Source organism: Phallusia mammillata, chromosome 7 (assembly GCF_965637545.1).
Source record: "Phallusia mammillata chromosome 7, kaPhaMamm4.hap1.1, whole genome shotgun sequence".
NCBI lineage: Eukaryota > Metazoa > Chordata > Ascidiacea > Phlebobranchia > Ascidiidae > Phallusia > Phallusia mammillata.
Window position 1 is genome coordinate 9,219,936 of NC_137258.1, and position 27,831 is coordinate 9,247,766.

The 27,831-nt window shown below is 37.9% G+C and overlaps 1 protein-coding gene across 3 annotated transcripts; it reads right to left on the reverse strand.

The window, feature by feature from the left end:
* Positions 1–1,370: 1,370 nt before the first annotated feature.
* On the reverse strand, positions 1,371–27,368 carry LOC145237444 (nucleoprotein TPR-like). Of its 3 annotated transcripts, none has more exons than XM_080100302.1 (50): positions 27,070–27,368; positions 26,200–26,304; positions 25,902–26,072; positions 25,723–25,784; positions 25,495–25,650; positions 25,288–25,431; positions 25,048–25,216; positions 24,854–24,926; positions 24,643–24,784; positions 24,425–24,517; positions 24,131–24,343; positions 22,479–22,685; positions 21,793–21,996; positions 20,980–21,203; positions 20,436–20,574; positions 20,177–20,299; positions 19,401–19,562; positions 19,169–19,273; positions 18,587–18,775; positions 17,625–17,795; positions 14,668–14,812; positions 14,321–14,454; positions 13,903–13,989; positions 13,495–13,645; positions 12,841–13,091; positions 12,390–12,494; positions 11,730–11,945; positions 11,209–11,378; positions 10,444–10,606; positions 10,268–10,330; positions 9,601–9,804; positions 9,444–9,542; positions 8,853–8,948; positions 8,702–8,779; positions 6,323–6,506; positions 6,005–6,052; positions 5,605–5,852; positions 5,391–5,540; positions 5,186–5,266; positions 4,768–4,881; positions 4,206–4,415; positions 3,969–4,071; positions 3,716–3,903; positions 3,551–3,653; positions 3,120–3,295; positions 2,551–2,716; positions 2,071–2,231; positions 1,896–1,963; positions 1,737–1,816; positions 1,371–1,608 (listed from the first exon to the last, which is right to left on the reverse strand). In XM_080100302.1, exons 1-50 carry the CDS (start codon positions 27,221–27,223, stop codon positions 1,556–1,558), a joined length of 7,101 nt encoding a protein of 2,366 aa, XP_079956428.1. In that variant the 5' UTR covers positions 27,224–27,368; the 3' UTR covers positions 1,371–1,555. The 3 variants fall into 3 exon arrangements, with proteins under 3 accessions (XP_079956428.1, XP_079956429.1, XP_079956430.1); XM_080100303.1 differs by having other exon boundaries at positions 3,716–3,900; positions 27,070–27,319; XM_080100304.1 differs by lacking the exon at positions 4,206–4,415 and having other exon boundaries at positions 27,070–27,319.
* Between the last annotated feature and the right edge of the window lie 463 nt (positions 27,369–27,831).

Here is a 27,831-nt window from a genome sequence, read left to right on the forward strand (position 1 = left end):
GTATTAAACTTTTGTTGTATGCTTTTAAATAAAAGCCAGACTGACATGGAAAAAAGTTCGACCCGATTCAACAGCTGTGTCAGATACATTGACCCTCACTGAAAAGTGAAAACGTTTTAACATACTTATTACGTATTGAATTAAGTACGAAAAATTCAATCGCAAACAGTAAATAAACATGCTAAGCTTAATCAAAGCCGGAATACGTTTCACTCCAAACTTGATAAACTGCTACCGTTCCGCTGTGTTTTAATAAATCAATGACGTATATCCCATTGAAATCATATCTCAAATGTCACTGAACTGTAACTTCTGTTTTCCAAAAAAAATGTTTATTGGTCGAAATTTCAAGACCAAATATTACAAATTTGCTTCGCAGAAAGTTCCTAGTTTATAGATTACATCCAGAAGCTTAGTAACATTTGCAGGGTCATTTCAAATAAACGACATTAATGTAATGGTTGAAACTGTCCAATATTTTTTGTCAAGGCACATGATTTCAGCCACCGAAAAGGCTTTGAAAAACTTATTGGGGCGAGGCCACAACGCATTATTGGTACATACAGTCTGCCCAATTAAAAATGAAAAGGGGGAAATACTTACTCTGTCATCCATACTCTATAGTAGGGTTGCCATAAACCAGGGGTGGGGAACCGGCGGCCTAAAGTAAGTGAGGCCTTCGATATCAAAACCTCTTTAAAAACCTAGACATGGCACGCTGCATCAGACGAAAAGAAATATGCGGAAATGCTATTTCATGCACCTTTATTTTCTTTCTTAGATTACTATAAGAACCTCTGGCTCAATAGTCTTTTTTATGTGGCAATTAACCAATTGTTTGCGCATAATGCAATATTTTAGATTTGTCTGTGATGTAACAAACTTCTCTTAGAATATAGATCATTAGTATGAGAAAAAAGAAAAAAACAAATCTGTAGGTAAAATAAATCCTGAATGAGGTAGTGGGAAATTTATTTAGGTTTAACATTGCATGCACCTTTGACCGTGCTGTTCGGAAAGATCACGAAGCGAACAGTACGTAAATCAAATGTTTGGAAACCAAAATCTGAGAAACAGTCGCTGCGGCCTACACGAGTTTCGTCAAAACGTTGGGCGGCCTTTACGGATCAAAAGGTTCCCCACCCCTGCCATAAACCAAACAGTCATATTTATGACAAAACAGCGTAACTGTCACAGAGACATTTCTTAAAAAGTTATAAAACAGAAAGTTTTACAGGATCCCGTCCTTTTTTGCCCCTAAATTCGAGGGTAGCCTACCAAGACTAATCATTGGGCCCAAAACTTGGTAATGGTTAAGCAAAAGAGTTTAACTGTCGTTACATATTTCTGTTACGTTCTAACCGACCCGACACCATGCAGTGTTTTGTATTTACATCAACGGCAGTGAGCAAAATAACATCATTTACAACAAAAACGTGATTCGAGTTTACAACCGGCAAAACAGGTACTCCACAAGCTTTGTACACATCCACCCGTCAACAAACACTTCTAACGTTTAGCAGCGTGCCATTTCAAGGCAATATTTTCAGGTCCATTAAGGTTGATTGGATGATGAATTTGCACCTTGCCGACGTGCCCGCGATGCTCCTAAAAGAAAAGTATAAAGGAGTGTTACATACGAAGTATTGGCGTTTGGCTTCCGATCAGGAAAACGTGATTTCTCAAAATCTCTTCAACTTGAAACCAAAGTTAGCGAATGCGAAACGTTTACCCACCAACTCGTATTCTCAGTCTTCCCCTTTTGGCGTTTCGAATGCTGCTTCCTTCCACCACGGTTTGTACATTTGTGTCAGGTCTGTCAACGACAAAGTTCAAATATAACAACATTATATTTGCATGGTGAACAGCTTTTTATAGAAAACAGTAAAACTTACTCTGTCTCATCAGGATCCAAATTTCCTTCATCAGCTTGAACGTTGCTACTGCTACTTACTGCCCCACTCTAAACGTTAATGGAAAATGTTACAAAATACGCAAACGCATGCAGGGTAACAAGGCAAAGGTTTTGTTCGCGTTAGATTTGCAAAGTATATTGTGAAAAGGGTTTACCCCAGAAGTTGTTGGTAAGTCAGAGGTTTCTATGGAGGCCAGGGTGGAAGTTGTGGAGAAGATTGTAGTGGAAGATGGTAACGGAGTTGTAGGGACACTCCTGATGTTGTCGTCACCAGCATCCGCCAAATCCATCACTGTGTTATCGACTGAATCCAAACCTGTCAAGCAATAGGAAAATTGTTAACTTTGGGATTGGTAAGATTGAATAGGATCTTCAAAATTAAATTGCCATGTACATACACGTGTGAACAATAGTAATTAAATAAACTTTGCCACTAATTAAACCACATAACTTAAACACAAAACAATATCGAAAACGCTACGCAAATATGTCTAATGTCCGACTTCACACATAGGCTAATTACACCAATTCTTTAACTGTACATAACATTACTTTACTAATGCTGATTGTTTCCACCTTTGTTTGACAAAAACTTGTATCGTTTAAAAACTTCACGCAAATATTGCTTGACCTACTTCCAGGCACAGCACCGAAGTTTTGGGCTGCGGACGAGACGTTTTCGAATTGAAATTGAGTGACAGGAGCGACACGTGGTGAACTAATGGAAGGATAAACGTCTTCATTGCGTGTACTGAACAGGGTTGGGGTGCACGGTACGATTCCATCACCTTCTTCAGTCGACTGGTGATCAAAATAATTCGTGTTAAAACTTCTTGAAGACTTGTACTTTAGATACAGGGTTTAATGCATGTGACAGTAGAGGCCAATATTTTCCAGCAGATTGATTCGATATGGCGCAATGTAGTCTGTCGCGTGTGTTTTTTACTCACTGTGTTTAATTACAACAGCATTTATTTCTTAATTTCCATATTTCAACAAGTAAAAATAATTGCGTTTTATAATTGCGTATAAAAATAAATAATTGCGTACTAGTCACAGAGTCAAATGTTATTTTTACAGCAATTTAACGAAAGTCACACGTAGAACAGTTTTACTGATTATTGAAATTTTGCGAATAATTTGGCAGCACTTGCCTCGGTTTTTTTTTAATGCATGAATTTAAGCGTTAAAAAAGTCTACTGACTGGTTGCACGAATCCTGGTGTAAGTGGAGCTGGTCGACTGGGCAAACGCGGTCTCGGCAGTGAATCGCTTGGATGAATTACAAGGAATGGCGGTAAGTGGGATGAAGGCAATCTAGATGGAGTGTGAACGGGAATACGTTGAACTTCGGATATGTTAGATGACCCAATCGCATCATCTGAAACAAAAGTCACATTAAAATAATAAACGTACCTTGGTGCTTTCGTTTACGAAGACAAGAGTTGCAAATAAATGATGAAGACGTAAAAGCTACAGTTTCTATTATTTTAAACTTTAAAATCTATTTGACATCATAACGAGTGCAAATCGTATTGATTTCTTTGAATGTTTCATTACTTTGAAAAACTCATCACTGACTACCAAAATTGCCCCACTACTCCATCGGTGAGCTTTCATTCACGCCTACACCCACCCTCAGCATCATCTGGTAATTCTTCTCCTTCCATTCCTTGATCTTCGTCATCTTCTTCATCATCGTCATCACCTTCACCATCAATGTCTTCAGCAATTTCAGCCTTGAAAATTCAACAACGGTTTATATCGAGCTTGAGGCACGAATCTGACGTCTTCAACCCACCTCGTCATCAGACTCCGAACCGCTGGACAAAACGATGACCTCATCCTGTCCAGTCATGGATGACGACGCTACGTCATCTTGAGTATCCATCTGTATGTCGCTGCTGTAAGAGCTTGGAATTTGTGAAGCGCTTGCCTCTGCTGTTTGTATTCCACTGTCGGCGTCGACAACATCAGCTAATATGCCTTCTGATAAAAACAGTAACACCGATCACACATAGGTTAGGTTCGAGTTTAACCACGATGATTCAAACCTTGATCTTCTTGCACAGGTTCGACTTCGCTGGTCGCTTGTTGCGCGTCGTCAACATCGATCTGCTGTGATTGGTCGGGTTGTCTCGCACCACTGCTTACACTCTGCAAAATGCAACGGATTATTTGAGCACGTTTATCCTGTGTGGAGACTTACTAAACAACTCAGCCAGTTTACATGCCTTACAAACCTTGTCAGAAACAAAACCCCTTCACCATATAATACTGAGTTATAATACCTGAGCAACACTGTCTGAATCGCTGATCACAATCACTGACGTATCTTGTGACGTAGTACTGTAAATGCTCTCAATGTCGTCACCAATCTCGCTTCTGACGTCATGTACCCTTACTGTCTCGCTCGACTGATCTCGAAAGGTCACGTGCTTTGACGTCAGCTCACTTTTGCACACGATTGGTTTGCGTCGTAACGTTCTGAGCGGACTCGACTAAAAATGTTTGCGACCGATAAAGAAACAAATATTATACGTCTACGTTTATATATCTACTTCCGGAATAGATTCACATCTTTGATATAGCTTTATATAATACTAAATTGTTGTCAGTTTTTTCAGAAAAGCACGGCTGTATGCACCTTTATTATTATCGTAACTTTTCATCTTATCAAACCAAACAAGCATTTCTATTAACTGATATACCTCAATGACAACGAAATGAAACCCCATATAGCGTAACGATTTCTAGTAAATATGACACACTTAAAGGATACCCAAAAATACCCAACTTCATATTGTGTCTGGGGTAATTTGTGATAGACAACAAAAAGTTGTACATTCGTACCTCGGTAACAACCGGTTCATTGTGGACATCGGACGAGGGAGTGGGATTGGAAACACTTTCGCTCGACTGATCGGGACTTCCCCGCTGGCGTTTCGGCTGAGGTGCAACTGCAACCTGCAAGCAAAAAAATTATTCACATCTGTTGTGTTGATTTTTTTTGCAAAATATTGTTATTCCACGTGTCAAACATACATAGGGTAAATAAAGTTCAAAAACAACGTTAATGTGGTGTTGGTCGGCGGCTTACGTACATTAACCGATTACACAAATTGTTGTGAATGCATGTGATAAATGCAAAGATTACAAATCAAAAGACTTAAAAACAGGAAAAACCGTAGGCCTTAATTACGCAGGCTGCAGACTATGGTCGAAATTATTCATTTCTGTGCATTAAGTTTCGAGATGTCTAAAAACTTACCGGAGGTTCTCTGCTACTTCCGGCTACAGCAACGCTTCTGGGTGCCTCTTCCTCAAGCTGGTCGTAAGCTCGTTTCTGGCCCTTCAAATAAGTCAGTTAAGATTTTTCAAATTATACAAAATTACCAATTATTTTGTTTGAATTAGCCCATCATGGCTTATGTATTTTGGTGCTAACTCATCTTAGAACAGGACACAAGACATACCGAGTTGAAAGGTCTGGATGGGGCAATGGCTGCACTGCTTGACGCACCAGACACAAATCTTGCGGCGCTCGATGATGAAGCTTCAGATTCGACATTTGCCGAGGTCACAGCAACAGTGGATGAAGATGCATTTGCCCGTGTAGATGATGCCTGCTTGTATTTCAAAGATTACTTATTGCATTTCATCACTTTTATTACCAAAACCGTTTCTTGCCTCATCCTGTACGTTTTGGTCGTCGGATGAAGAAACAATAGCTTGGTCATTTTCCGCAGCATCAGTGCTTGGTGATGCTTCCGAACTACGAACAATCGCCTCTTGTGGCTGCTGGCTTTGTGCCTGTACGGGCTGAGTTGGAGTGCCTGAACTCACAACGTGCTGTTGTTGTCGCGCTGGGCTCATGGGATGAACGAATGCCGTCGCGGCGTAGGAAAGTGAAGACGCCGATGATATGGCCACAGCAGCTAAACAAGGTTTTAAGTTGTTGGATATTGTATGTTGATTTACAGATTGGCCAAAGCTGTGTGTTATATGTTAGCGAGTAGCAAGCAAGATGGAGTAATGCTCTACCATGGCTATTAACCACATAAATGCTATCGTAACTTGTGTGTTGTACCTGGAGATTGTGTAGACGATGAGGCAACTTGAGCAACGCTGGACGGTCCTGTACATGAAAAAAAAATCTTACTTAACATACCAATAATAATGACAGGTTGGCAACAAAACTTTTTTCAAAGATTTAGAAACTTTAGTGTTTAGTATAAAGCTACAGACGAGACTGACAAACTGCTTTTAACAAACAAACCAACAAAGCCATACAAGTAAGTTTATTTGTTCTGTTCCAAGAGGTGGAATCTATCACTAAAATGGTGACATGCTTTAAATTGTACATGTCACTTATTAACTTCACAGAGGACTTTGCGCATTGGGATACCTGGTCGTTCTGTATCTTGCGCTTCTTGTTGTGGTTCTGGCATCACACGCGCTGTGTTCTTTCTGATCGGCGTCACTTGATTGACGCGAGTTGCCGACTTTCGAATTGCCGATTGTTTGCGGAGTTCACTGCCAGGCATAGCACCAGACCGGCCTTCGAAATGTTGACGTTGCAGTTCGTCCACCTGTCAAGACAAGATCATTCACATCAAAAGTTCTTGAAAACTAGAATAGTGGTTTTCCTATATATTGCCAGTTTATATATACTACACCATATTTATCGATGTATCACATATACCATTTACTATATTTATAATGGATATATATTTGGCACCTACATTTCATTGGGTCCCTATCTTTTTCCTGGCACTTTATACCATAATTGTTTCTGCAAGCATAATCTAATGGGTCCCCACACATATGCATATGCGATTTTGTAACAGTAAAAATAGGGCACACTCATTGTTAAACTGGAATAGTGGTTTTCCTATATATTCCATTTTACAGAAACTGTGCCATATTTATGCACCATTCATTATAATTGTAAGGGATGTATATTTGATGGATACATTCAGTATGGTACCAATACTTTTGTGGCCTGTTATAACATAATTGTTTTTTGCTAGGTAAGAATTTGAACTGCACAGATGACATTTGACGTATTAAAGAAATATTCATAAACTTTTGTTTTGTAACAGTCACAGCCCTTTGTTTGTTCAATTATGATTTTTAATCCGCACATAGCGTTCCCTGGCGCCGTTAAGTTTCTACATACCAATAATACAATTGCTTAGCTGCAGCTATGGCTTTTCATGTCCAAAACCTGTTCTGAAATAGTTTTATTAACGTTTTCACTTTGAGAAGTCAGGTTACACAGGTGTAACAAATCGTGCTGCGTTGTTGCTCTGCGTTTCGAAACACGAATAAGTTGACCTACATTAACGTTTACAGCGCAATATAACTAACATCGTAACATTTTAATTCCAACCAGTGAGAAAATGGTCAAGTGACGACTGCGTTCATGGGTGAAGGCTGGTGAAGCAGAGGCATTTTTTTCCATGCGTCACTATCGTCAATCACTCCCATTGCGTCCGCTGTGCACTGAGCGACAGGCAAATACGATGATGACGTCATACGCATCGCCTGTCCCTGCCGTGACCCGCAGCGTTAACGCTTAAAGCGCAATATCACTAACATCTTAATTCCAACCAGTGAGAAAATGGTTGAGTGACAACTGCGTTCATGCGTGAAGCAGAGGCATTTTTTCCATGTGCCACTATCGTCAAACACTCCCATTGCGTCAGCTGTGCACTAAGCGAGCACGAATTTGAAGAAAAAAAAACAGTATGTAAAAACATATTTTTACTATTACTGAGCCGATTCCACTGAAAATTTTAACAGCCAACAAGGAGCACCCTATCCACAGCTGTTAAAAATTTCAGCAGGTTAAGTTTGTATTTCTGACCTCATTAACATGTGAACAAACAAACAAATATTTGGGGGTAAAGGGGTGAAAATGGATATATACAACTTCAAGTTACAAAATACTTTAAAATACGCTGCAATGTACCAATAAAAAAAGTATGAAACTGCAGAATCATCTGCTTTAGCAAGTATAGACGTTTTTAAAATTTCACGTTTTGGGGGGCTGTGGGTGAATCGAGGGATCAAACGGGGTCAAAATTCACATGGACCATCTTTCGACCAATATCTATAAAGTGTGTAAATTCGAAAAAGTTTGAACAATTCTTTCTTGACCAAAACGTGGGAACAAATCCGCGTTAAAAATTTCACGTTTTGGGGGGCTGCGGGTGAACCGAGGGATCAAATGGGGTCAAAATTCACATGGACCTTCTTTAGACCAATATCTATAATGTGTGTAAATTTGAAAAAGTTTGAACCATTCTTTCTTGACCAAAACGTGGGAACAAATCCGCGTTAGACGGGAAAAAAGAAAAAAATATATAGACAAAAACAATATGTGCCACCTTCAGGGAAGGGGACCCATAACTATATCAGGAGGAAAATAGGAGACTTCGTAAAATGACTCTGAAAGCATTTTTAATGGCACCAATGGGTCGTTTATAGCAATGTGGATTATAAAAAGCTCAGAACACTTCCGGAAAGTATAGCAAAAAACTAAAAAACTTGCAAATTAGTTTTACATGGAAAAACAACGACAAAAATGCCGAAACAAGACCAAACCCATTATTCATCAATTTCCTTTTCTTTAATTTAAAATGTTCAACATACCAAACTCGCGCAGATTAGTTGATAGTTTTCTTGCTAAAAGAACTTAAGGAATCTTTAACGATATATTGGAACTTGTTGGGTGATCGTTAAACTTCTCGATAAAGTAAACCAAATGCAAATATTTTACCCGAGCTTGAAGTTCAGCTTTAGTTTCGCTTTCTGCCTTTAGTTCGTCTTGCAGTCTTTCACGTTCCTTGGATGCCTCCTGTTAAGAACGCAAACAGCGTGAAATAGTGGTATCAGTTTAACCGAACAATTTTAGACAAACTTTTTCTTACCTGATTTTCCTTGCGAAGTTTTTCTATTTGAGTTTTTGCGTGCTTCAGTAAAGTGCTGAAAGTGTTTTCTTTTCCAGACATCTCGTCCATGCGTTTCTAAAAAATGTAAATTTTGTAAAAAAAAAAGAAAAAGAAGAATTTTTACAAAACGGTACAGAAAATGACTCCTTCGAAACCAAGTTATGCCAAAAAAATTTTATTGTCATGAACAGGCAGAAACAAATGACTATTCACTGGTACAACGAGGTGGGTATAAATGTTGGTCATTGGGTTATTTATCATTGTGTAAACCTTTATTACCGATGGACTTGAAACAATTAAACTAATTAGACCGTGGACCAACCTTACACAAGTTTTCTTTATTGCATTGCCTACCAAATACACATATATTCAGTTAACCACCGCCAGTAAAATTTGCAAAGGATTGTAGCCGCGTTGTCAAGTCGTAGAAAAATAGCATGGCGCATTTTTTCGCTCAAAAACAAAATAAGACGGAATCGGTCGATAGCACTGTACTAAAATAGTAACTGAAGATTGCACACCCTTGCAGTAAACAGCTGGTATACGAGCACAAAGCAAGATGAATGCTACCTTGGTATCTTCCGAGCTTCGGGTAGTTTCTTCCAACCTCGTGCGCAAAGCTAAATTTTCACTCTGCAATTCGGAATGATTCGCTTCGCGCTCTTGTAACTGCAAAAGGATTGAATTTCATGAACGCGGACATATTAAGCCTAATTTAAACTCAAACCTTTTGCTCCAAAGCTGCTTTTTCGTCGTTCAGGGTCTTGTTAACGCTGTTGGTTCGACTTAGCTCAGCTTGTAGCCTTGCCTTCTCCTCCACAGCTTTAGCGCGGTTCGTTTCGGCTTGCTTCAAAGCCTCAGATGCTTGTTGCGATGTTCCAGCTTGTTCAGTAGTTTTGTTTGCTTCTTCAGCGGTCTTTGCAGCTTCCTCCTAAATACAGTATGATGTAAATTCAAGGAAGAAACCATAGTTCCCAGTTTACAGGTCAGCAAGCCTGTGTGCAAGTTTTTACCCAGCAGCAGCGCTACAAAACCCGACTTTTACATAATTATAAGCAAACACTTGGTTCACTCACTGGCCGCCAACCTTTATATCTAAACTGGCAATTTGTTTCTGAACACAAGAAAATGTAGTGCTTTCGTAGACTCAATGCCCAAATCACAATCTGCCGTATTCAGCTATTACACAAAATGTCTGTTTGCAAATAAAAAATTTTTGCGTTTTAAAAAAAGAGCCGCAGGTTGATGACCTTAGGGCCTAGGCAATTTCTTGAAACACGTTTTTGTGCACAGTGTACATTAAGTCAATTTCTGTTATTATTATGCAGCATATTTTCGTCAAACACAGCACGCCACTTATGGGTAAAACAACGACATAAACTTTAACAACGAACCCGTTGAATCTTGGCCACAAGTTCTTCATATTGCAGTTTGTATCTTCTGCCAACTCTCCGGACCTGCAAGCAAAAAAGTTACATTTGTGATGTTTGACAACAAGGATAAACATATTTCGTATCAGGTTTTACATTAAATTTAAGTGAACTTCTGAATTTAGGTTATACTGCTGTACCTTGTTGGTTGTTTGCATCCTTTCTTCACTTTCCTTCTTTAGATCAGCGACTTCTTTGTCCCTGCTCGTCACTGTCTGTTCGAGACTACTTAGTTGTGCCACGTTTGCTTGTACCTTGCTCTCCAGCGCCCTCACCTGGCCCTTCAACGTGGACGACTCGGACCTACAGAAAGGAAATCGCAGAATAAAACCAGCTTTACCCCAGTCACGCACAAAAACTTCACCAACTACGTGTAAATAACACAGGTAAGAATTAAATGATATTGTGTATAGTTTGTTACAGACAGTGTTTTTTTAAGGTGTTTTGGGGGACCGAAACGGTCCCCCAAATTTCTCCAGCGGTTTCCCAAAATTTGCCAGTAGCCTAATAAACAATTCGTTTAAGCAAATATGGCTATTTTTTGGTATTTAAATGAAACACTTGCGGTCTCTTAAAACTACTTAGCGGTCACCCAAACCAAACCTTAAAAAAAAACCTGGTTACAGATCGTATTATTTTCAAAATTCGGTTTTGCCGCAAAAAAAACTATAGTTTCTGTTGTCTAAACACTGTAGATCAGGTTATTGCAGAGAGTATTATGTAAAAACAAATATATGATAAAAATTGTAATCGAGCATCAAAGAACAATCCTCATACCGCATATCAGGTAATTGACTTAAGTAGGCCCAATTTTTTGTAAATTTAAACGTGTTTTCGGCTACAGTTTTACCGTATTTAGGTTCATCGTGTTAAAATTGTAAGGTATTTAGAAACTGTAAACTTACTTAAGTGAAGCATTTTCCTTGTTGATTTCATCAATCTGTTTAGTGAGAGCCGCCTTTTCTTGGAGAAGACGTCGATATTCCACGGGATCCTGTCTTCGTGGTGATTGTGTCATCTGCTGGACTCTCTCTTTCCATCTCTCCACTTCATCATTGAGAGCTCGTTTTTCAGCCTAGACCACCAATACACCAGTGTTACATAAAATAACAAAGGGACATTGTGAATACCGGTTGATCCTGTTTGAACTAGGGTTTTAGATCATGTATATGTAGAGAACAGTAATCGCCGAAAAACTGAAACAGTAGGTTTTACCTCAAACTATACTTTATTATAAAACAACGACTGCTATTAAGTGAGATAGGTTAAAATTATAGTTTTCTGTTTGGCCGGTCGCTACGACAACGCTAGGTCTCTGGATTATGATGACGTCACCAGTCAAATTATGGTTGCCAATTAATTATCATTCCCATTTTCCACTTTTTAAATCTGATCTTCATATTTTACCAAAATTAGCAGGACTGACCTGTATAGCTACACATTGTGCCGACATTTCCCTGTTCTTTGTCTGCAGAGGCGACAGATCCTCTTGAAGACGTGTCAGTCGTGTATTGGCTGCTCTCAATTCATTGGAAAGTCGATCGCGTTCCTCGCGCAAAGCCAGGTTGTCCGATTTTACCGATTTCAGACTGTTCAGTTTGTTCTCCATGGAAGCCATCTTAGCCAGTTTCTCGTTGTTTTCCTGAAAAGCAAAAAAAGTGTTAACTTTCTGGTAGCAGTGTAAATAGTTGAACCAGGTAATATCGAGCTTAGCATTAAAAAAAGTAACCTAACAAAGGCAACCAAAACAAATATTAATGCGCACTGCAGAAATAATGCGCTAATCTGCAGCCTTGGACAAGAGTTTACAAAGCAGGAACAATCTAAAATTTTACCTTATTTAATGGATAATTCAAGCTTTGTGTGGAACAATATTTGTTTCAATTTAAATGTTTTGTTTTTCATTTTAAATGTTTCTGTTTCTTTCTTTGTCACTACAGTGCATTTTACGTTTTTCTGTTGAAAACTTTGACGACTAATGATAGCGTCATTATACAGTACATCTGAAGGTACCTGCCATTGGGACACACATAGTTTGGTCTATATAACGTTGCTATTTTGGCCAAAGTACATTTGTTTTTTATACCTGGGTTTTTGTTTGCTCGGTTGTAAGCATTTGATGTGTTTCTTTCGTCTGCTTCTCAGATTGCTGCAGTTGTTGTTTCACGCGAATATTCTCAGTTTGAAGAAGCTGGAGAGAAAAGGTTCAAGTATCTCAAAACTTCTATCAAACGAGAAGAGGAAAATTCCTAACTAATTTGTAACAATTTTAGCCTGAAAGCAACTTAACCCATCAGTTTAAAATGCGACATCAACATCGCAAAGGGAGCAATGAATAGTCTGCATTGGCAAAATATTTTATTATTATTTTTCGCAGCATGCTTTCTGGATACAAAAACAAAACAAAAACGTCCAAATGTTTTCTAACTTTCGTTAAAAATGGCGTTTTCCGAAAATATAAAACAGTGGGTAATCAAAGTTTGCACAGGAAAAGCATAGAAACATAAACAGCACTAAATGTAAATACTATATCTTACCTCACACTTTGTGTCTGCAATCTCCTTCTCGCGACGCAAGAACTTTATGACGTCCAGCAGTTGCTCCGACGATTTATCGCCGCCATCGCCCGACCCGCTTCCACTTGTCGCTGCCGCAACCGGGTCACGTGATTGGAAAAGTTTAAACGGTGACGTCACAGACGGCGTTGCTTCCTTGCTTCGTAAATCGACCAACTGATTGCTAAGAGTTTGGATTTGAACGTGAAGCAACTCGTTTTGTTCCTCGATTTCTGTTGAAGTTTGGAATTAGAACAGTATTCGTGGTAGTGCGTGTTCCACATTTCTGTTGTAGTTATTAAGTGAAAAGTAATCTGTTACGAAATACTGTTTCCCGACAGTACCTTTGTGTTTATTCCCAATTTAGCACACAAATTGGAGCACATTCGAAAGGCAGTTTCAGTTTGAGCTCGGGTTTCATAAAAACCTAACTTCGAAATCGGCATAATTCCTGCCGCATTTGTTCTAACTAATTTTAGGTCAATTTACTACTCTAATTTAGACTTAATACATGAATTTAAAAGAAACTTTTCGAAATATATCTTCATAATTGGAACTGTACCAAGCTGATGTCCTGTATTTAAGTCTATTTTTTTCTTCTCATTGTTGAAACAAGGTTATCCTGAAGTTATTTACCGCTGATTCTCTTCTTTTGCAAATCATTTTCCGATTTCAACTTTTCTTCCAATGCATTCCAACTTTCGGATTTCTCAGAGAGAGATTGTTCAAGCGTTCGATTTTCAGTCTTTAAGTTGTTAACTTCATCTCCATAATTTTTAGCATTTTCCTGCAAAACAATGATAAAGGTGTAAAAAACGTCTTAAATCGCTTTGCAAGCATTACACATTAGAATGGTGTAACTAAATATATCTGCCGTAACAAATAATACACGTTTCATAGAGTAGAGTACCTTGGCTTAGGAAACACTATTAACGGTCTTGTAAACTCTTGATTAATAAAAAAGACAAGTGAATGTGTATCAGTAAAGAATTACGCCATTCGGCAATTTCTTTGCAAATTGCTTGTCTTTTCATAGTAACTTGCCTTTAGATCTCGAAGTTGTTGAACAGCGCTCGAATGTAAAATCATCTCACGCTGATAATTGTCATTGGCCTCTTCCGCTTTGGTCACCTGCAGAAAGTTAAAAACAACATTGAAAATGTCAGTAAAAAAAGCCAAAAAATGGTAGAGTACTTAAACGTTTTCCCAAACCCGGCTAGTTTAGCTCAAAAAACTAGTCTTGCCTCAACGTTTTGCCCAAACCCGGCTAGGATTAAACAAACAAAACGTGTAACATGTGAAGAAACGTCATTTGTTCAAGCCGGGCCTCCAATACAAAATGAAAATTCAGCTGTTGGGCTATAAAACACAGACAGACGAAAAAACAACAACACTAAACTAATTTGAAGGTGATACCAAACTAGACTTCTTAGTCAACCAACCAAACATTTCCAGCATTTACCTGTTCTTGAAGATCGCTTCTTGCCGTTTGTTCGTTCTTAATAGCTTCTTGGGTTCGTCTCAATGCGCCCTCCAACTCGTTTTGAACAGACGCAAGTTGTTTACGAAGATCCGAAGTTTGGCGTTCAACTTCCCCTGTGTAGTTTGTTAGTTTAGTTGTTTTGCATTCTCAATTTCCATATTTTTTTATTGTTTTCTTTGCTCAACAGAATACAAATGAGCTCTCTTGTAAAATTTTTGATTGCAAAGAGCTGATTACAGTTTGATAGCAACAAGTTGTTGTTTTTTCTGTTACTATTTTCTGCAACTCGATATTTACTGTTGTCTCTAAAAGCAATTGATTTTTACCGGTCACTTTGTATTTCTCGTTCTTTAGTGATTTATTTTCCTCTTCCACTTTGACAAGTTGCTGTTCCAAGTTTGTTTGTTGCCGACTGCTCTCATCCAGTCTGGACTGAAGGGTTTCCATCAATTCCCGGTTTGCTTGGTTTGTCTGAAAATCACAACAGGGTAATTTTTATCAAATGACATGCCATAGCCCAGGGGTGGGCAAACTACGGCCCGCGGGCCGCATGCGGCCCGCCAAACGTTAGTAAATTTGAAAAAAAGCTTACTGAGCACCGCTAAATAGTATCATGAGCATAGGCGTAGCGTTTCAAAAAGATACCCGAGTGCGACTTGCTGATACCTATACCAGATGCAGTATCTGTTCCCGTACCATACTTTGGGACTAAACAGATATTTTTAACGTGCTGCAGCCTGTTGTTTCTGCCACACAATTTCCTAGTTCAGTTTCGGACGTTTGGTTAACGTCTTTAGTACGCATCTACGTGCTGAATAGACGATTTGCAGAATGAGCAATTTTAACAACGATTTAGTTTTTGGGTAATTTGTTACGGCGTGGAATAAAAGTAAAAACAATTTACGGTTTCAAATGCAGCCTACTTTACACTGTTGCCACCAAAACTTCGTTCACCTTGGATCAAGTTTAGGCCGTTGCAGTACTTTGCAAACGGACATTAAACACGGCTATAAAATCGTTACCCGCACAACACCTAAAGATGGATACAAAAGGAACTTAATTAACAAAAACAGGTAGTGCAGTCTATGTTGCAATAAATGCCTGTTCGTTTTTAAAAAAATACAATTGATGCGTTTCAATGTTTGCACGATCAATGGAGTGGCAACAAACGTATTTGTACTTTGCTGAAAACATACTATGTTAATATTTTGGGTTACTATGCGGCCCCCTGAAATTTAGAACTTTTGAATGCGGCCTTTGCACTAAAAAGTTTACCCGCCCCTGCCATAGCCCATAATGCGTGTGCCGCATAAAAACACAAATATCCCATTGACACCTGTAAATCTCGAATGTTTTGCAGACTTTGGGTTGCACTTTTTAGTCGTATTTTTCAAATATGGTTAATCGTGATATTTTTGGCCACCCTGACTTTCGCCCATTTTCATGTAAAAACTAGAATGGTGGCTTTCTGATATACTTCCATTTTATATATTCTATACGATATTTACCAATTTACTATACACATCATTTGATCTACACATATGATTGTTTTTGTAAACAAAAACTAATGGGTCCCCACACGCGTGTTTGTGCGGATTTACGGTAAACTAATGTTGCGGTGATTTTTAAATTCTTAAAACAAATTTTTAGAAAGCATTAACCCAACAATGAAAAATTTTGTTGTATTTTTTTGCACTATTATTGTCGTATAATTACAAAAACATTAAAAAAGAACGAAACAAATACTTTCAATTTAATCTCTTGCTTAACTTTGTTTCGTAAAACGAGTTTTTCATTTAACTTTGTTTCGCAAAACGAGTACCATTGACATGTAGTAACCTTTTAGGATGCACACACCAAACGACTGTTTGACCTTTTGACACCGTTTTCAATAGCACGCCGTCCTTGGTGTTCAACAACACCGTTTGACCTAATTTATACATGCCTTGGGTATTTGATTCAAAAAAAAAAAAACGCTACGTTATGACGAAAGAAAGTTCTGAACTGTGTTAGTAATACCTACTAATTGACCTTAAGTAACCCGTGGTCATGCAGCGGCCAACCTGACAACGAGCATTTAAAAAAACTTTTATCTTGTAAAAAAGTCAAGTTTATTTTTTTATATTTAGTTTGTTTAACAAAGTTTTGCTTGACATTATACAAAACCGAAGCACGCTTATTAGGTTTAAATCGCGTCATAAGTGTGAAACCTTTGCCGAAACTGAAAATGTGAGTGATAACTTAATAAAACGACATAGCATTGCTGTGCAAAACAGCTGATTTCTAATCACCGAAACGACGTCTCGTAAAACGTCTGTCCGACGTCAAGCTGAGCCTTCCCGCTCTGCCCTATTATTCGTAAACGTACTCTCTTGGGACTTCTGCCTACAGTGTCTTTCTTGACCAAACGAGCGTGTGTCACTGGGTCATTCGGGGTCAAACTTCAGGTGGACCAAGTTCAGATTAATATTAAACATATGTCCAAATTTGAATAAATTTGAAGCACTCTTTCTTTACTAAACGAGCGTTACAAACCAGCGTTAAAAATTTTACGTTTCGGGGGCCTGTGGGTGAACCGCTGGGTAACTTGGGGTCAAACTTCTGGTGGACCAAGTTTGGATTAATTTCTAACATATGTCCAAACTTCAATAAATTTGAAGCACGCTTTCTTCACTAAACGAGCGTTACAAACCAGCGTTAAAATTTTTACGTTTCGGGGGCCTGTGGGTGAACCGCTGGGTAATTTGGGGTCAAACTTCAGGTGGACCAAGTTTGGATTAATATCTAACATATGTCCAAATTTGAATAAATTTGAAGCACTCTTTCTTGACCAAACGAGCGTTACAAACCAGCGTTAGACAGAAAAAAGAAAAAAGAAAAAAGAAAAAAGAAAAAAGAAAAAAGAAAAAAGAAAAAAAGAAAAAAAGAAAAAAAAAATACGGACAAAAACAATATGTGTCCCCTTCAGGGAAGGGGACCCATAAAAACACCAGTACACTGCACAAGTGCAACATAACACATGAAAATTCAAAAAAAGGAAATCGGAGCAGGAATTAACCTGGTGGTTGCTTTACTAGCTTGGATGTTCATTTCACATTGGTCGGCCACAAAAAAGGTTACACAATACATCGCAGTTAACATTAACCAGCTATATAGTCCACACAAGCTTTAAATAGTTTGGTGACAATACAGAGTTCTGATCTACATGGCAGTAATCGACCATGGGATTTCAAAGTTCCCTTAAGATATTGGTAAAACCGTATGCGTATGGTTTAGTACCAACCTGTTTAAGGCTTTCCTCTGCAGCAGCCGACAATTCCTTGTAATGTTCAACATGAAATCTCGCTTTCTCCAAACGTGTTTCAAGGTTCGTGACCTCATCACTTTTCTCCTTCAGCTCCTGTTGGAGTCGATCCGAAGTTTCTTCAGCTGTGCTTGATGCATGTTGTATTCTCTGTAGAATAATGTATAATATCGCTACTAAGTAAACATAATAATCATTATATGTTTTAAAGCAGGGGGGAAACGGACGCTCCGCGGGCCACAATCCGTCCCGCTACAACACACTAATTCAGAGAAAAAATGCAATTCTTTTGATAATTCAGCAAATTTTTCCACTAGTTTTTGGTAAATCTTCTAAGTTGTTGTACTACACATAACAAGTATAAGCTAAATCAGCGTTTACCAACCGGTGGGTCGTACAGCAGTTTGCAAGTACTTCACCGAATGTGACGTAATAATTCCCTTATTGATACTTTGGAAGAATTTCAAATTTATTTGTGTACATGAAAAAAATGTGTTGCCCTCAGCTTGAAAAAAAATGTGTGACCCTGGTTATACGGCCCACCAACAAAAAATGTTGCACACCCCTGTTTTAAAGAACCGGGATAGCGTAAAATATGGGAAAATTCCATCTCTGGTATAACTGCATGAGTAGCAATAAACAAGTAGTTGAAAAATTTGGAACAAACAAATGAAAAAAAAATTTTCGACACATGTTTTTACATATAACATGTTGAAAAACGTACATTTCCATTTACTTTTTAAATAGATTCACATATTTTGCCAAGTTCAGGAAAAGTATCTATAATCACTTGATAAGAAAACTGTGACCACATATAATAAACCAGATCTCGTGGAAGGTAATACATCAAATTTAGGGTTTGAATATTCACAAGCATCAATTTTCCATTGTCCGTCCAGATACATTTCAGTTATTTAAGGATTTAGTACAAAATAACAAACCTCTTGGCCGCCTCCTAGGCGAGAAAGTCGATCTTCAACCGATGTGAGTTTTGCTTCAGCTTTTCTCTTTTCCATCTCAAGGACGTTGACTTGTGTTTTGGCGTCACTCAATTCGCTCGACATTTTTTCGCTTCTCGATTTTTCCGCTTCCAACATCTGTTGTACTGCATATAGTTGCTTTTCCACAGCCTAAAACAAGTTAAGTACAACTTTCTTGAGGTTTTTACAATGCATTGCTAAATTAAGGTCGAAATGGATTAAGCTATAAATCTCGTTTTACCGAGACAGGAGATTCCAGAAGAGCTTTAAAACCTTTTTTGAATAAGAAACGTTTCGCCTACAAAAAGAAATATGCATTGTGGGACCAAATTGTGTATTTGCCATATAATTTTACAAAACGTCTGGATATGGGCTATAGCACGTACAACAGTTTTTTGATAACGTTTTTTTTTCTTTCTTTTTTCCGTTTTTCTTGGATTGTTGCTCTGTACCGTACTTATGCTAAAGCGTTTACCTTTAACGTTGTAGGATAGGGCTACTTTTGGCAAAATCTTCTTCAAATGCATGAGTAGTAGCTTTTACCTGTATTGCATCTTGCTTGCTTTGTGCAGTGTTGTGGGAGTTCTGTCTTAAATTTGTGATCTCGCGTTCTTGGGCCTCAACGCGACTGTGAAGCTGTGAACGAACCTGAAATATAAAAGAGCAAGTAATGAGGTAGGCAGGTTTATTATAGAGATGTAACAAAAAAAGTAACTTCGCATTTATCCATATTAAGTGAATAATAGTTGGATTTTTGGAATCTGAAAATTATTACCTCGAATGCTTGTCTTTCCATGCTTTGTTGAACCTTTTGAAGGTTGCTTAGCAACACACTCTGATTTCTCTGTTCCCGTTGGAGCGAAGTGTTTTCCGTAGTGAGTCGATCCTCGGCACGCTTGCTTAAATCCAGTTCACTCTTTGTCGCTTCAAGGCGCCCCTGTGCAAAAAACATAGGTTTACTGTGTGAAAACAGTGGAAGAGTGATCACTGTTCAAAAAAACTTCGCACATACATTTTGTGTCAATACTGCTTCATACAGCTTTAGGTAAACGCGCATGTCCAAAAAAAGCTACAGAATGTACAGGGCAAATTTGCATTTTAGAACACGTCTTGTGTTCAAACCATTTCATTTTTTTTACTCGTTTAAAAATTTATTACTGCAATATTTTACGCTTTGTCACGTGGCATATTAAAACCATAGGTTTCAAAGGCATACAAGAAAACACCAGTGACACAAAACTTTTTAATAAAGTCTAAAATCGTTTCCGAACCTCTAGGTGGAAAACAACTGATTAAAGTCAGTCCAGATTTTAAAGCTGCGAATCCCGTTTACCTTAAACCGTTTTGACAAAAAAGGGTTGTATCATAATTATAAAAAGTAGGTAGACAAAATATATTTTAATTTTGAAAAAGTCGTATGAGATGCAATTAAAACGTCTTACAAAACGGGAAAGTGCTTTCAACGAAATCCAACAAACTATATACTCGGGTTTTAGCAATCCTTTGGATGGAAACAGCCAAAAAAATAAAGCAATGAAGTCAAGGTTGTACCTGAAGTTTTGTGCAGCTTTCGCGCAAAGAGCCCAACTCGGCGTTAAGGTTGTTCACTGAACGTTCATGTTGCTGAGCAATGCTGTACAGCTGCGTGTTGCGTGATCTCAGTGCATCAGATTCCTAACAAAAACATTCGATTGACAATTAAAAGTTGTACAGAAAAATATTTTATTGTTTGAAAATCGCTTGCCATACAATGTATTACGATTTTTGGCCTATTATGTTTCACAGGTGTGACATTACGAGAAAAAGTTACCTTCTTTGCACTTTCCAATCCTGCCTTCATCATGTCACATCGTTCTTTGGAGAATTCGACTTGAGCTTCGAGTTTAGCGCAGTTTGCTCGTTGTTGGGACAAGTCACTTTTTAGTGTCTCGATTTTCTCCTCAAAAACCCTGTCAGTTTAACACAAAGAAATTTAAGCTTTAGAAATCGTATATGGGCCCCCAAGCTTGTTTTCGTCAACACAATATTGAAATATTTAAAGGCTTCCCAACCTTTTCACACTCTCCCTTTCAAATTCACCACTTGTTTCTACAAAACACACAGAGAAGAGCAGTATTCCCAATTTAAAACAAAAAATAAAACAACATCCAGCAAATGTCTTAAATCCGTTTCAAAAATTCTGGTAAGGTAAGTAATGCGAATCATATTTGCATGTCTTAGTAAGTGATCAAATGCATGCAAATCTGGACCTTGCTAGACGCCACGCGTTTTAGACTCATGCTTAACGTTAAACTTCTCACTCAATAAAATCCGCCAAAACATGCAGTTTTTTTTACACAACCACAGCAATTTACTTGTTATTAGCAAGAACGTCTTTTTTGTACTCCTCAAATTCTTCTTGTAACTGAAGTAAAGCTCTTTTATCTGATCCACCTCCAACACCTGGACTCTTGCTGATGGACTCCGAGTGTTTGGTTGGAGTTGTGGTTGCCGAGGAAACCGACATGCCACTTGCGTTAAGCATGGAATGGTCCCCGAGCATGGATGGGTTGGCAAGTATGCTGGGAGGTATACCGCCCTGTGCAGACAACATAATCAAAATTACCAGACTGTTTTATATACGAGTTTTTTGTTTCCACTGATGATGCAAACTGCTTTGAGTAACAAATTAAGTTGAGGGTATTACCATCCGAGTCCAAGTTAAAGTTAAAGACTCATTATCTTTGGATTTGAGTAAAGGAAAATTTTTAAGTCTTCCAGAACACACACAAACTGAACATACCGTTTCGGGGGTTAGTTATTGTTTCTATACATCTTTGAGTAGCAAATATAGTCTATTACTGAACTAGTCCAAGATATAGTAATGATAGTTTCTGACGATTTGATTTAAGACAACATTTCAACACACAGTCAAATTGAAATCAAGTCCTTAAAATGTACGATTTATCCTACTTAATCGACTTGACTGATCTTGATAATTGTTTTAAGATGTTTTTAAAATGCCAATTTTGAACGGCTGATAAAGTCAAACATTTTTATACTTAGCTACCCTACCTACCAATTTACCAATCAACATAAGTTGAATCTTTTCTTTGACGAATTCAAATTTAGAGTAAAGATTGGACAAACTCGTTGTTGCATGTCAAAATAATCAACACAACAAGAACCTGTGGGTTATGTGAGAGTAGGACTCTATACATATCACGTTGACGAACTATCGCTTCAACCATGGTCATCTGACGAGACCGGTCCTCACGTAGACGTTCCAGTTCCTCGTTTGCTTCTTCCAGTTGAGCTTGCAATTCTAAAGTTTTCTTGTCAGCACCAGCTTTTTCTGCTTTCTCTTGCTCGTCGCTCAGTTGGCGAATAATCTGTTGATTTTAAAAACTACTCATCTGGTGTTTCGTTTGTAGGTAAAAATTTTAGTGTCTTGTTACAAACAAAAGCTTTGTAGTTATCGGTTTGGTTTTGCAAAATAACGCTATTTATGAGGTCAAGTGATCAAAAGCAAGATCGATAAAACGCAATTTACAAACGCAAAATTTCGTACCGAAGAATAGGCAAATACCATTTGGTCAATGAGCATTTAAATTACAGGTATAAATCAACATGTTACACTGTATATAAATAATGGTTAGTCAGCCAAAAAAATCGGATTTACATGTTTTTGGAAAAATCTTGACCTAAATTGGTTCTAAACCTACAACCAAAGTCGATCTGAGGCAGACGCTCAACAAACTGCGCTGAAAAATCCTGGTGATTTTGCTTTTCAATATATAAGCAAATACACATCAACGCAATAGCGATTAGTGCACGAAAATACTCTATATCCAAAAACAAAAGCAACACTGACCGTCAACAGTTTCTGGTTTTGCTCCTGTAGTTCAGCAATGTCTTTGAACGTCACCAGCGTGTGCGTAATCAGCTCTGACGAACTACTGACGTCATTGCAGGAACCATCTTCATTAACGACAAGCAAGGATTTATCTCGTCGCTGGCCAGGGGACATCTGGACTTGTCTTCCACGCAATTCTTCAACCTCTTTGAGCAAAAACCGAACCTAGAGGCATAATATTAAACATTATAGAATTTGGTATTGTACTTTGTATATGTTTAAACACTGCAATACAACTGATTTGGACCAAAAATGCCTAGTGCAATGAAATAACAATTTAGAGGTAATTTTTCGTTTAGGAAACTCTTGTCTTGCATTTAAAATATTTACTGAAAACTTGCATGAATTTTGGAAACACATAAATGCTATGCACCGCATGACAAATATTCAGATTGTTGTTTATTTGACGATACAATTGGGCATATTGACTTGCTTGCTACAAAAAATACAAATGTTGTGTGTAATGGGATAAGCACTTTTTAGTAGTGATGGGACGGGTACCCGGTACTCGGTATGGATGGTATCGATGGTATCGAACGATTTCAGCGATACTCGTACTCCGTATCAAAATATTTTGTCTCAGTTTTCCATACCAACGTGCGAATACGGAACGCCGGTTTACACCATAAGAATACAGGCAACTTTATGCCAATATTTGCTTTGGAGAGCACAAAATCGGGCAAAAGTACCGCTAGGTTAGGTATATTTTTTCGCTATCGTATGGAGATTACATTTTTCTGTATGTGTGAGTGCACGGTACTCGTACTCGGTATCGGTACTCGCTTTCATGGCGGGAAAAAGTGGGGAAATGGGGATGCTCCATGCCGGGAAATCGGGCACACCGCGGGAAATTTTAGCTCTTTGTGTAAAAGCGAACACAAAAGTCGAAAATAAGTTTTGCGGTGGAATAACGCAACAGCGCCAGTTTTTATTACTGGTTACATCCGGCGATGCAACGAAACGTGACGTAACCAAAACGCTGCGACACATAGGTCAACACACAAGGTGCTGAGTGTCTTTGTTCGCATTGCGTGCGTGTGTGTGCACGAGCACAACAATACGCATTTGTTTCACAACAAGTATAGCAATGGCGCGAAACAAAAACAAGCAGCAACATAAATGAAAAACAGAGGTAAATCCAGCGCACAGTAGTGATAGTACACATCGTTGTTACGAATTTTTATCTTTACTAATCGGCTGGAGTTATTGTTAGAACCTGACAGACTAATTATGGAGTTTAAAAATATACTGCATCTCAGTGTTTTGTTTTTTGAACGCTTACGAATAGCGTAGTAGAAAGCAACGAAAGCGCATAAATAAGTTTGGAATACTCTTTGTGTGCGAAAATTACAACGTTGCTGCGTTAGTTTAGTTCTCCTGTTGCGTATATCAACTTGGGGGATTTACCGAAAAACGGCGGGAAATTTTGGTGGCTTCCCGGGAAATTTGCATTTTTTCTAGCCCTGCTCGCTTCAAAACCTGGTATCGTCCCATCACTACTTTTTAGCATAAACTTTAATTTATCATTGCCAAAATCACCCATATAGTACTTGATATACACCCATATAGTATGTGCTATTCTTTATGGTTCATATATTATGATGTTTTACCTGCTTTGACAGATCAACAGTTTCTTTTTTGTAGCGTTCAAGTTCCCTGGTAAGGTGGGCACTGTGTCGCACGGCATCATCTGCCTCCTGACGAAGATGCTGGAAATTTGTGGCAGCCTCATCCGTCTGAGATGTCAGCTGGTTGATGGTGATGAGAGCTCGTTCATAATCTTCTCGCTGCCTTTTTAACAGTGGAGCTTTTGCATTTAATTCCTAGAAAAAAACAAAAACAAAGGGTTAAAATGTTAGGGACATTGTGGCAGATATAAGTAGAGTCTTACATCTTTTACATACCTCCAGTATAGAGTCCATTGCTTCATTAAGTCTCTTATTTTCTTCCTTTGCCACAATCAGTTCATCTGATTGCTCAACATATTTTGTGTAAATCTGACATATATTTGGTCATAGTAAATTTTTAATTCAAATTTCGAATTTTTGAAAGAGTGTACATAATATATATTATATAATAGAGTAATGGCAACAATTCAAGTCAGCTATGGAGGTAGTGGTACCTGTGTCAAAGTCATTCCTGACTTTATAAACTTGCTGGTCATAGCAGCTGTTGGGCACAATTCCGCCAGTTCTTCCTCACTCAACTCATGTCTTTTATTGGCAGCAATCAAATCATTTGCCCCTTCAATTTCTTTTTGTAGTCTGAAAATTTTTACAGTTGTCTATAGTTATTGCCAACACAACATTGTGCTCCTGTATTGCCAACTTTACCCTGCAATGGTGATTTCCTTTTCATGTATTGTATCTTTTGCCTTATTCAGCTGAAGTGCAAGATCATCATGCGCTAAACAAAAAAGTGAAGGTTAAAACATGTGAAAAGCACATTCACATGGAGTTGTATCCATAAATTTATGTGCATAGTGATAAATAATTTGGAGAAAAACTGAGCATATCAGACAACATACTTTCCGAACTTGACTTGACAATTGTCTGAAGCTCTTCCACAGCTGAAATGAGCTCATCTGACTTTTTGTCTGCATCCTCTGCAGAAGATTTGTAAAGTTCAGCTAGTCTGGTTTGAGACTGCAGTTCACTACGAAGCATCTCTTCCATGGAATGATAATCATCAGAGTTCTGTGCAAAATGTTTGACTGTTTAGCATGTGGAACAAAAATGAAACAAATTGATAATTATTTTTAATGCACCTTTGCATTTTTTTCGTGTAACTGGTTTAGTTTTTCTTGCAGTGCGATCTCATTGGTTTTCAGCATATCATTTGTTTCTTTTAGCATTCGGTTCTCATTGCAAGTCAGCTCAAATTGGCTTCGAAGAGAAACAAGTTCATTTTCCTGGAAAGCAATCAAATGTAAGTCAAAACTAATAAACTCAAACTTCCAAAAATGCACATATACCTTCTCCTTTCTGTATGAAAGAAGCTGGTTAGATTTTTCACTCAATTCCTCAGTTAAAGTTTTGGTTTGCTGGGTGAGCAGTTCTCTTTCTTGTTCAACTCTTTTTGTGTGATAATGAGCAGTCACTTCAGAACTATTAACTTCATCTAGTTTTAGCTGTGCAAAAAAGTTGTATATATATATAAAAACAAAACAACATCTAAACCATAAAAAGATTTAACAAAGTACCTGAAGTTCATTTTTGACTGAGGTGGTTTCACTTAGGCGTTCAGAAAGGACTTTCCATTCCTCTATAAAACAGAAACGAAGTTAAAGCACAATAGTTATTCATGTTCAATTAAGTTGTGTTCATTTCACTTGGGAAAAGAACAGGCAAATACACAGATCAACAATAATGACAAGGTTACCATTCAATCTTGATATTTCTAAATCTCGTTTCTCCACGATATGTTGAAGACCAAGCTTTTCTTCTGACCAGGTGTCCTTGATTCGTTTAAGACCCACAATTTCCTGTTGACTGTCATGTAATGCGGATTCAATTTTACCCAGTTTTTCTTGAGAAGCTTTAAGGTCAGTTTCTGAAATTACAAAATAAAGTTGTTAGAATGCTCAACCTGAAACTAATGTGTACAAACATGTTTGTTTATAATTAACATGCTGTTAATAAGTTAAAACACATGCTGCCCAAGTTCTATTACAATTTACCAAGCTGGGTGCATTTGACAGAAGCCTTTTCATGCAATGACGACTCATTATCAAGTCGACTTGCATTTTCAATCAACTTTTTGTCCAACTCATAGCACTTTTGTTCTGAAAAAAACAAAACAAAATTAACTATAGACAGATGTTGTTCAGAAAACATAACATCTTCTTCTCTTCTCAATTACAGTTCTTGGTATTTTAAAAAATCATAAATATTTTGGTGGATACAGTCACAATAAAGCACAGATTATTCCTAGCATTGTGCTTTCTACTAGAGATGTACCGAAACAGGTAAATTTGGGTTCGGACAAAACCGAATATTCGGCAGTTTTGCCGACCAAATTCGGCCCAATCAAGCCGGATCTTTTATGGCGTCATGCGAAGGCGTTAGCTACGTGTTTAAAATGAAAACATGTTTTTCTACCAGGCAACAAGTGGTGCTTCACAACAGGATAATTGTGTTTTATTAACATATTAGTCATGTGGGGTTTAAGGTTGCCTCTGCCATGGTTGAAGCCTGCCAATAATTTACTGACTTTTTGTCTGGGGTTGTTAAAACGATAATGCTTAAAAATCATAACAGTTGACATGATTTTAGTTATGGCGTAGTTATAGTGTGGTATCTCATTGAGCAGAAAAAAACACATTTTACTCTTTAATAAAAGATTCTGTTTTGGCCGAAACCGAATCTTTGTAAAAAAGGTCGATTCGGCCGAATAAATTCGACAAACCAAATATTCGGTACATCTCTACTGTCTACAAACTCTATGTATCATATCACATTTTTTAAGTAACTGGTTAGAAAGATTACCATAATCAGATTTAGTTTTTTCATCATATCACATTTTTTAAGTAACTGGTTAGAAAGATTACCATAATCAGATTTAGTTTTTTCAATTTCTGCTTCCAAACTCTGAATTGCTCCTTTTTTTAGTTGTACGTACTGGTCAAATTTTTGGGCTACACTTGAACCAATACTGTCTATTTCCTCTGCTGAGAAAATGTCTTGCAACAAAGCTGATGCCATGTCAACAACAGGACACTCCGGCAGCAAGAAAACAAATCTTTTTCATGCAAATTGGTTTAACAGATAACTGGAAACAGAAGGTATAATAGATAACCCAAAAGCCAAAATCCACAAAATAATTACACGTTGTAATAAATTCCTAAATTTAACATCTATGAGACACATAAAAACCACACAAAAGTAAGCAAGGTTGTCAAGACTCAAGATCAAGATCAACATTGTCGAGGTAGCATTCAAGACACAGTCAAAGATCCTAAGCAATGAGCACACAGGCTTCGAAAACATATTCGCGCACGCACATTGGATGACGTAACAGTAAACGGATGATCGAAGCTTTTTGACGATCGGGCAAGCTTCTTAATTTACGCGAGAGACTTCATTCACTCATTGAGTTCAGTTCATATGCACTTTGTACGAATTAAGGTGATGCTCTGAACAGTATTCCATAAAGAAAGTGATTGTTGTAATTTCATTTGTTAATCTCATCGTCCAGTGGTGGAATTCAATTTTTGTCAGCCGGTTCTATCACAAACGTCATATTTTTCAGCCGGTTCTGTTACAAAAAGTAACCAGTAATGCTAACCGGTTCTAAAGAAACGGTGCGACCT